The sequence below is a fragment of the Octopus bimaculoides genome, chromosome 9 (genome assembly GCF_001194135.2).
Source record: "Octopus bimaculoides isolate UCB-OBI-ISO-001 chromosome 9, ASM119413v2, whole genome shotgun sequence".
In the NCBI taxonomy this organism is placed as follows: Eukaryota; Metazoa; Mollusca; class Cephalopoda; order Octopoda; family Octopodidae; genus Octopus; species Octopus bimaculoides.
The window spans coordinates 24,609,266-24,620,994 of record NC_068989.1 but is presented as its reverse complement, the minus strand read 5'-3'; the positions used below and the strand labels follow the sequence as shown (position 1 = coordinate 24,620,994).

Below are 11,729 nucleotides of genomic sequence, written 5' to 3'. Positions count from 1 at the left end.
AAATATACAGGGATTAGCTTGAGTTGCTTCTCCAACATACTGAAAATTTAGAAATAGCAGTCAAAGAACTACTGAACTACTTGGCAAAATTGTTAATTATTAATTTTAGTACTAATTGACGATTCCCTGCCCTATATCTATATATATATATATATATATATATATATATATAGTATACTCGCACACATCTATATAGACATAAATATGTATATATGTATGTAGATATACATATATAGATAGATAAATTGAAATTTAGAGGTAATGCTTGACAATTGTAAGCACCTGTGTGTTCCAGCTAGTGGTTGCGGTGAAAGAATAAATTGTAAATCCAAAAAATAACAACAAAACTACAAAGGAGTGACAAAAGGTATTACGAAGTACCAGCATTGCTAGAAATATGAGTCAAAACAACCCAATAACCACAGTTAGTACTATCTTAATGACTTACAAGGGAGACAAGCTCCCTACAGCGGATATAGCCAGATCACCGGTGATTTCGAATTTTGATGCTAGACCATCTTAATTCTTATCGATGGCTCTTACTATGCCTAGGGTTAAATTCAACTCACTTTGTCAAAGTCGCCCTTGTCAGTCATTAAGATGGTACTGTCTGTGGCTATCGAGTTGTTTTGACTGTTATTTCTAGCAATGCTGGTACTACTTAGTACCCTCTTTCACTTTAGTAACGTCTATAAATTTGCCGTTAAGTTGTTAAATTGCTAATAAGCCATCCTTAAATATATAAATAATAAGCCATCCTTAAATATATATTTGTGTGTCTTGTATACTTGTATATATATGTGTGTGTGTGTGTGTGTGTGTGTGTGTGTGTGTGTGTGTGTGTGTGTGTGTGTGTGTGTATCTGCGTGTTTTCTTTGAATTTTATTTAAGATTTCTTCCTTTGAAGAATTCATTCCAGTCATCAAAAATGTGACAAGCTGTAGTAGTTTTGGTCAAGACACCTGGTGAGGCTTGCCGTTATATGGCTTTAGTCTTTCATCTCTTTTCTTTTGCTATGAACACCGTAGCAACATACACTTTTTTAATGCACGAACTTCATGACATTTATACGAACAAACTTATTGGTCGAAATTCCTTTCGTCCAGGACTTATAATATTGCCTTTTCTATACATTCCCTTGTTGCTTGCATTTCTTTTCTTTTGTGGAAGACTTGTACCATTAACACTGCTGCACTACTAATAATCAAGACCTGCACCTTCAACCACTTATTGACAACTGTATTTTGTGATTTCTATTTCATAGAAATCACGTAGTTGTGCATAGTTTTTTAAAAGTCAAAAATTACACGCTAAATCTACAGAAACTACCTTTCCAGGCAGCATACTTCTGACAATTGCTCTCAGTATGTTTGCATATTTTGTTCTTTATTTTTTAATTTTTGTATTACAATGCTGCTTCCCTTTTTTCCTAATGACTTATCAACTTGCCACGGGATAATACGGTGATGTACCAAAGCGAGTTAACAACTACCATCCTTCACATATTGTTTGCATTTACGAAGTGGAAGGCTCCGTTTACCGGAACAGTATCGCTGTGCATATGTGCAGCACATTGCTGAACGTTGCCGCTAGAGGTTCTTTTGCGAAACAGAGAGGCAACAAGACCTGTTTCTGCTGTACCTCAAAGAGAGAAGAACTGCAACTGAAGTGTGAATAATGTCTAACCATCAGAAGTTCTCGGAAACTTACATCCAACAGCCAAATGCTTTTGAACACCTTTCTCACATTCCTGAAGAAAACAATTATTTCTTCTCTGTGAATATTCAATTAATTCACTGTAAGTTTCGTATTATATTTCAACGCAGATCATCATATACTCTCTGCTTACACCGAAATGCCTTTCTTTGACACACTTAGCCATATTTGCTACACTTCCAATGTTTGTTATTGGTATATATAATTTATGACAAATAAAATTCTTATGTGGTTTTTCAAGCGAGTCGATGATTTAATTTCACGCGGAAGAAGGACACTTCGTTAAGTCCAAAGCCTTCTCTTTAGTAATATGAGAAACACTCCTGCCACTACACTTCTGACTTCTCCAATATGCGTTGTAAATTTGTGCATTATTTTATCGAGAAAGAATATGTAATGAAGGTTTCTTTTTGGCAGTGGATTGGGGGACGCTATGGATTTATTATATTATTATAGTATTGTATACAAACAAATTATATAATTTTATATTAAATATCAAATGATTCATAGTATATATAAATTAGTAGAATATAAAATATTTATTTATGCATAAAAATAAGGGTGGAGCACTGAGGGTATTATGCGGCCATGAGGGGTGAGGCAATGGCTTAAAAAGTTTGAGATCCTCTGCTCTAAACGAAGTCCTCGGTCATTCGGCCATACTACACCTACAATTCAATTCTTTAGTTGTCATTGCATCAATGTAACAGATAAAATTTCTTCAACAGAACACTAACTTACCTGAGAAATACCAGTCCATTTCAAAAGAGACACTGTCATCTTTCATTGTTAACTTCCAGTGATAACACCAGATGCCTCGAATTTGTGTTATGCCCAGACATTGTTCGTCTAGATCTGATGATTTGAAGAATAAAGCAGCTACTCCAGAAATGGAACGGGAATTGAGCCTAGGTATTGCATTATATATGCTTTCCGATATGTTTGACACGGAACATTTTCCTGTAATAAATGCAACGGGTAAAGTTTGACAATCATATAAATTATAAATAATTTAAAACATTATTATTTCCTTTTATTCAATGATATGCTTGGTTCAATCACTGAACAGCAGTCATGCTAGAATACCACTTTAAAAGGTTTAATCGATTATATCTATCCCAGAACTGTTTTTAGGTTTGATACATTTACTATCGGTCTCTTTATTAGCCAAACCACCAAATTACAGGGACATAAACAAAGCACTGGTACCAGTAATCAAGAAGCAAGAGACGAAAATAGCACATACACACATATACACACACGCATACACACATTCGCACACACACACGCATATATATATATATGTGTGTGTGTGTGTGCATGGATGTATATATGTATGCATTTGCTCACGCAAACACATACACTCGCACATACATACACGCATATGCATATGTATGCATACGCATATACATATGCATGCGCGCGCGCGCAGAAACTTTCTCAACATGAATACTGCAGTTTTGTGGCTTTCTATAGTATATCCACGTTAAGTAAAGCATACAGAATGCTATGAATAGATAGTTTTCAGAAAAAGTCGCACCTTCTCGATCGGGAGAGGTCGCAATAGAAAGACGGTTCCCTTCCATTTCGTGTTTGCCGATGCGAATGCGTGCCTTGAGGCCCGCAAAGATACACAATTTGGGGAAAACTGTATTTCAAAGTGCATCTTATATATAATTACGTGTGTGTGCATGTATATGTATATATGTACACACACACACACACATACACACACACACATATTTGTGTGTGTGAGTGTGTGTGTGTATGTATTAAAGAAAACAAAAAATGAAACAAAAATGATAGTGTTCAATAGTTAGCTCAGTATGCTGGCCACAGGAATTTCTATCCAGGAGAGTTGTACATTTCCCTCTTTTTCTTACATACCTACTCTCTCTCTCTCTCTCTCTCTCTCTCTCTCTCTCTCTCTCTCTCTTGTTATTATTATTATTACTCCCATTACCACCATCAACATTACTACTTTTAATAAAACATCAACTGTCACTAAATTTCTTTGTCTTTCTCTGTCTCCCTCTCTTTTCTTTCTTTCTCTCTGTCTGTCTTTGCCACCGTCCTCACCGCCTCTATGCCCACAATTACTCTCACCACACCACGAGGAAGTGTCATAGAATAGTGAGTGAAGGGATCAAGGTGTGACACACTGACACACAGAAATTAGTTTTCGCATTTATTATATTAGATATATATATCTATATATAACATAAATAATATATAAATATATGCATATATCCATACATATATGCATATATCCATACATATATGTACATACCTACATCTATATGTATATGGATATATGCATATATTTATATATTATTTATGCTATTATATGATCGAACGCCACTCACTGTCTCCACGTTAGTCTTATCTATATATATATATATAAAAACTCTGTGTGTGTGTGTGTGTGTGTGTGTGTGTGTGTGTGTGTGTGTGTGTGTGTATGTGTGTCTGTCTGTCTGTCTGTCTGTCTGTCCGTCAATATGTATGTGTGCACCACTAAAACTCGAGAACTACCCAACCGATTTCATTGAAATTTTACACATGCCTTACTTAGGGTCCATGCAGTGTCATGGGCCCCAAACGTTTTCAACTTCTTGCTTAATACGAGCCGAGATCAGTCTCTTATCTCTTACACTATTTCAGTATTACGTGTCAAAACTGAAACAATAACATCTCTGTTGTAATGTGAGATAATACTTTCAGTTTTAATAGTTTCACTATTGATACTTTCACCATGTATATAATATATACAAAGTGAAACTATTAATACTGAAATTATCATCTCACATATGTACATGCATATATATATATATTATATATTATAAATATATACATGTGTGTGTGTGTGTGTGTGTGTGTGTGTATGCATGTATTTATGTGTATATACATCTGCACATATATATGTATGTATATATATGTGTGTGTGTCTATATATATATATATATATATATATATATATATATATATATATAGAGAGAGAGAGAGAGAGAGAGAGAGAGAGAGAGAGATGTAGATGTATATATGTATATGTATAGATGTATATGTATATATAAAGAGATTTATATGTATATATGTATGTATATATATATATATAGGACTGTATTCAAGAGTAATGCAACACTTCGCAAATATCTCCTTCGAGTAAAACCACCAATAGAGGTGAATATGACTAGGAACTGCGTGTACTCCATTCCATGCAGCTGTGGTAGGTTATACAAAGGCGAAACATGTCGCCCCCTCAAAATAAGAGTAGAGGAACATCTCAAAGCTGTGACACAGGGAGATATTGATAAATCGGGTATAGCTGATCATGTATGGAAAAATGGAGACCACCTTCCCCTGTGGGATGAAGTTAAAATAATAGACAGCGAACACCACTGGAAAATACGAAAGCTACTGAGAAGCAGCACGTGTGTTAGGACACAACAACCTCCTAAGCAAACCGAGTACAGATATAAACAGCATATGGGAACCGGCATTAAAGAAAGATAGGAGAATATTAGATTTATAAGCCCTAAAATTCATTCCATTATTGCCCACGTAGTGATTAAGAGCGCGGGCTACTAACCCCAAGAATCCGTGATCGATTCCAGGCAGTGACCTGAATAATAATAATAATAATAATAATGACATCGAAAAATACCTTAGGAAATTTCCCCAAAACACCTGATGAAGGCTGGAGGGTATATCAGCCGAAATGTTGTGTTAACAACAAACAAGATGAGGACAAATATCCGTCAAATGTAAATAATGTACATAATTCTTCGTCTCTTAGATATAGAACGACATATATATATATACATGTACATATACATAAAGATATATAAATATATACATATGCATATATATGTGTGTGTGTGGTGTGTGTACATATATATATGCGTATGCATATGTACATACACACACATACCGACTTGTGATGATATGTATACATGCATGATTCTAATGATTTGGAGGTTTTTCCACTTATTAAATTTACAATTTATATGTGTGCATGTATGTATGTATGTATATATATATATATATATATATATATATATATATATATATATATATATGGGAGAATATATATATATATGGGAGAATATACAAATAATAACAACAGACGAGGACAGGTGGTGTAAATAACAAAAGTATATATTAGTATGACGCTCGGGAATACGGAAAGTCTTTGACGTTTCGAGCTACGCTCTTCAACAGAAAGAATACGGAGACAAGGAGAAAAACACGGAGAAAAAAAGTTGAATAGTGTTCAGTCAACGGTCAATCATAACGGTCAATCATATATATATATACGATGAACTTCCGTGCAGTTACTGCGTATCAAATTCACTCACAAGGCATTAGTCGGTCCAGGGCTATAGCAGAAGTGATACTAGGCCAAACTGACGCACTGTTATACTGAAACTGAAACCACCTGACTGCAAAGCGAATTTCTTAACCACACAGTCTGCACTGAAACATATAAATATGTGAGCTGATTAAATGTTTCTGATTTAGGGACAATGTCAGCAGTTATGAGGGAAGGGGTTATTCGATTCCATCGAACCCAAAGTTGACCTCATTCGAATGATAAAACGTAAAAGTAATTTTAGATCGCTAGAATACTGTGTGACGCTTTCATGTCACAAATGCATCTTGTTTTTAAATTGTTGAATGTTTACATTACATTCTGATAATTTTATTTATTATTCTTTACGTTTCAATCAGTTCCTTCGTCAGTTCTTTCTTTGATCGTCTGATTGTCATATATTGAATTTAGAAATCTTATTTAATTGCTCATACGTCGAGGAAGTTGACAGTCAAATAAGAATGGAGAAGGGAAAGGTTGAAATGTTGTTTATAGCCAAATTATACGAATGATGTTATTAACAGTCAGAAAATTTTAAATATTTGATTAGAGGTAAGTTAGTGTAGATGTGGGTGTTTAAATATAATGTTATTGTATCATTAATATGGCATCTTATTCGACTTTGCTTCATTTACCAGTTTGGAAAATAAACACCAATTCTATATATTTCTTATGTAGCTGGTATAAGCAAATAAACATATTATTGTTTAGAAATGAAAGACTCATGTAGTAGTAGTAGTAGTAGTAGTAGTAGCATAAAATGCTATTTTTCTGTCTATTACGCTGGAAAGAGAAAGCAGTGGCTGTGCTGAGAGAAGTGAAAAGGAGGAAAGCAAAGTATAGTAAAGAGAAATTGATCAGAAAGATACATACATAGGTAGATAACTGACAGAGTGTAGCATAAGGCGGGAGTAAGAAAGTAGTAAGTGAAAAGAGTAGCCGTGCAAGCAAATTACTAAATATAAGGAGGGAGGGAAAAAATACAAGGGAGGAAATAGTAGTATGAGTAAGAGAAGAGAGGTGGAAAGAAGGAAAATTAAGTTCTCCAACATAGCGGAGAATTAGAGATGAAATGCGATGAAATAACAGAGGTATTAAAAGTGAGAAAATGAGAGGGAAAGTGATAGTCATAAAGAAAGAAATTCATATATGAGAAATTAAAGTATGTGAAGAGAAAGGCGTTAGGAAATAACGAGGAAGCAGATTTTAATTGAGAAGACAAAATAAAATATAAATTGGTAGAGGACATATATATAAACTGATAGAGGACAAATAAAAATTAAGAATAATGAAGGTCATTGAGTAGTGGTAAGAAGAATAAAAGTAACTGAAAGAAGACAAAATGAAATGCAAGAAGAAAATAACGCAACGTTTAAGTTAGAATATTAAGAATTACTGAACATTAAGAATTACTACTAATGCAACATTCATAATTAGTCGTGATATATTTTAAATATGAAAAAATTAAAACCTCACCTTTGTTAGGTAAAACTGTTCTAGTTTTATGAGTTGCCAGATTGTAGTAAACTATGGTTCTGTCAGCACCTTGCAAGTCCATTAAGCCTTGATTTGTTTTGCCATCATAATATTCTAGCAATTGCATACTACTTTTTGCTTTCACATCTGTCATTTCCATCTGGAAATAAAATTGGTCAGTTTGCTTTGGCATAACACTCGCTGAAATGAATGAAAAATGTATATTGTAATCTTCAAAACATAATCGCGAAAGCGTACTGATTTAAGATCTAGGATTTGGGAATTGTTAAGAGGAGAAAAGGTATGATTGACCCAGGGTTATTGATGCTAAAGAAGTTACCCTCATGAGAGTGTTAAACTGAGAGACTTAACGTAATACAAACTAGAATTTCTTCAACTGCCATCCACAATTCCTGTCAAGAAATGTGACATACAAGATATAAGAAAGATCAGATCAAATATTTTAATCGATAAGTTTCAAGTATCATTTACAATGTATATACAAACGTGGAACTGTACTTGCCGTAATATTAAATTAATATATGCACTTAAAACAGTTTTTGATCAAAATACCATTGTATGTAGCATGTATAGAGTATATACATAAAATTTCACTCAAAACTTTATGCGTGATGTTATTACACAGAGCTTATTGTTTAAAATGGTTCTGCAAAAGAGAAAAATATTTTCGTTTAAGTTTACATTTAGCAATAATGTCAAAGAAACGATACAGTAGCATAAACGTACCTAGGCTTCCAATTGCGTTCGTGCAAGACTTACAGAATACTCTGGTGAACGTTGACATTATCATGAAGAGCAGAAAGACGCTGAATTTTTGAAAACCCTCCATGGTTACTGGTTACTGTGAAAATAAATATCAAAAAATTTTGCTAAATTACATGTTATCATCCAACGTACGGCATCTTCTGACAATCATGGAATCAGAACTACACGGTTCGTGCATGATAATGGTTGTCTCTCGTAGTCTGATAAAAACGTTCTGCAATTTCTTGCTGAACAGCCTATACAGATGATTTGTTTATAATAATCAAATGTATGCGTTGTACATTAGCTCACTCCTTCCAACAAATCGATGTTGCCTCAACAAATGTACGGTGCATCCAAATGGAAGCAGGTAGTTGAAGTTACAATTCCTACGGGAACCAGACCGAGTGTAACAATCGCTAGATATAACATAGAAACCATGACAATGGCCGAAATGTAAACAATAGTAAATCAATAGATACAGAAACAATGAGGGTATCTAATCCTGGTCCCACATATATAGTAGTGGAAAAAATAAAATCTGTCCATTAAATGCTGAATGTTGAGGGAAAATTGAGTATACCGACATAAGATTACGTCAAAGGGAAATTCTCGCCAAACTTCAAAGCGAGACTGGCAAACCATTTAATTCGTTTAGGAAGGGTTGAAATGCATAATATTAGCTTCAGTGCGTTCGTCTGGTCCCTTAAAGATAGAAATGCTAGCTTTAGTATAAAATGAGAAAAAATTATCATAGCTGCACTTTATATAACAGGATACGATTTGTGCATAGAGAAAATATTCCACATTTTTGCATCTAAACACTTCATTCTTATCGGTTGACAAGAACAAACCTTAGAATGTTCGCACCTTCAGAGGAGGACTTTTAAATACTTCCATGCAAGTGATGTATAAGTTAGCATCCTTCACAAAAAAGGAGGTGCCTGAGTTTACAGGGTGAATGTTACAAGGTGAACGCTTACAGACTTTCATATAGGAAGAGATATTCTTATTAAATTAAATATCTTTATAAATCATAGCAACGCATACATGACATAGAAACTGCATATAATATAAACTCGATTACACAGAGAAATTTTCAATTTGCTTTTGTACAGGGTGATCAACCCAAGTGTGGACATTTATTTTACTTAAATTTAATTAATATATCTTTTCTTATTTCAGAAATTTTATACTCTTAACATTTAAGGTAGTACTGAGGCTAATTGATACTTGAAATTTAATATATTTGAAGCTAGTATTTAGGCTAGTATGAGTGGAAAAAGTAAAGCAATTGCAAAAATATTCAAGAAAGAGAAAACTTCTAGCGAGATTTTCAAGATTTTGAAACTCACTGTTAGCAGATCAGGAGTCAATAAAGTAATCAAACGAATAAAAGAGACCGGTTCTTGCGTACCGAGAGTGAGATCTACTCCACTTCGACCAGTGAGAATTCAAAAACTCATCAAAAACACCAAAGAAAGGATCAGGCGTAAGCCAAAAGTAGCATCAGAAAACTTGCTTCAAAAACTGGTACAAGCTATGGAGCTATGCATAATTTGTTAAAAAAGGATCTTCAATTATTCCCATACAAGATATCAAAAGCACATCTTTTGTCGGAAGTCACAATGAAAAAAAGACTACAAAGAACAAACCTTCTTCAGCAAAAGTTGAAAGATGGCACGCAACCACCAATAACTGTACACAGATGACAAGTTATTCAGTGTGTAAGAGTGTTACAATCCACAAAATAATCATATATATGCAGTAAATAAAGAGAACATCCCTATCGAACAAAAATTATCTTTTCGGCGGCAGAAACCTGCTGTGGACGGTTGTGATGGCTTGAAAACAACTACTATCTTCATTAAAGAGGTAGTAAAAATCAACCAACTTGTTTATTTGGACATGTTAAGGAATAAAATAGTTCCTTGGGTTATTGCACCAATGGGAGACGAAGGTGTAACTCTCCAACAAGATGGGGTAACATCTCATAGGGCTAAAATGTCCAAGAATAGTGTCGAAAGAATTTCACGATGTTCTGGTTAAAATAGTTCTGGCTTCTCTCTTCACCCGACCTGAATCCGATGGACTTTGGCATATGGTCTATCAATGAGAGTAAAGCCTGTGCATATTCTCACACGAGTCTCAGAGCTCTTGAGCACCATTTGCAAAAATGCTGGGATGAAATCTCCAAAGAAACTGTTCGTGTAACTTGCTCCCAAGTTGTTCCCAGGCTCCGGTAAGTAGTCTCCGCCAAGGGCGGATATATTGAAAATTAATTATGACATCTTAATCTACATTTTCTGGGCTTTATTTGAGCATATTCAAACTTGATATATCATCTTGTATCGAGATATTATCAGAATAAATATGTGTCTATATTTTGTCTGACCACCCTGTAAATAACTTCTTTATACCACATGTAAATAATTTAATTTAATAGAACTTAATTTGGTTTGATTTAATTTCATTTAGCACCTATTTGTTGTGCAAACTATCGAAAACAAACTAACTCATAATCCAACTACAAATACACCATGACCTATTTAAGGGTCTAGAAATCTTATTTCGAACTTAGACCAAACGTCGGAATTAAGTCAACCACGCAGTAATTTTTAGATCCATATCAAGTTTCTATATCTCCCTCTCACTTTCTTTTTTTCTCTGAAAAGCCATACCAACCTTGCAAAATACGTTAGCCTCGCATAAATACACTCAGTTCGCAAACTACGGTCACTACCACACGCACGCTAATGATGGCAATATGCAACCTTCGAATCTCTTCGGAAATTACCGTGGGCTTTCGTACATTCGGAATTACAAAAAACATCTTCAAAAACATTTAAAATTATGTTATTACCTATCATCTCATAAAAAATAAATATCTATATTTTACCACACTCATAAAACCTCCACAATCGGTCGATTAAAAACACGGAAGTGAAATTTAAATGGCCAAACCGATCGTATCATGCTGTCCGAATTGATTCTCTGTTAGGAATTTCCCTTTGACCAATCAGGTGCTTTCTTGAATAGATAAAATAATGAAGTGAGTAAACTATTGGTTGAAACACGTGCTCTGGGCATCGGAGGATTTGAGTGACATTAGACGCCAACAAACGCCCGGGCGGTTTTCTGCTAGCACCTTGATAATATTTTCACATTTGATTCCCAATTCTAATAATTTTTACATTTTACGTCTAATTATTTCTTTGTATGATAGTGATCACTTGCTTAGTAAATAACGCTTTTATTATTTTATCACAGTCATAATCTCTCCTTTTTAAACAAACATCACGGTAATCCAACAACAGAGGGAGAAGCAGTTTGTCAAGTTTTACCTTCCCCTCGAAGCAACATAGAGATTTCAATTCAGCAGCCCTTCTGTAAGCTTTGC

The 11,729-nt window shown here is 34.4% G+C and overlaps 1 protein-coding gene across 1 annotated transcript in view; it reads right to left on the bottom strand.

The window, feature by feature from the left end:
* LOC106884213 (uncharacterized) overlaps positions 1 to 8,430 on the bottom strand; it is a 60,848-nt gene extending 52,418 nt beyond the window's left edge. Inside the window, exons 1-3 of the mRNA XM_014935462.2 lie at positions 8,312 to 8,430; positions 7,565 to 7,765; positions 2,458 to 2,676 (exon numbers count right to left, since the gene is read on the bottom strand). Coding sequence (XP_014790948.1) covers positions 2,458 to 2,676; positions 7,565 to 7,765; positions 8,312 to 8,414 — 523 coding nt within the window. The 5' untranslated portion in view covers positions 8,415 to 8,430. The remainder of the gene's footprint in view (positions 1 to 2,457; positions 2,677 to 7,564; positions 7,766 to 8,311) is intronic.
* Positions 8,431 to 11,729: the final 3,299 nt, after the last annotated feature.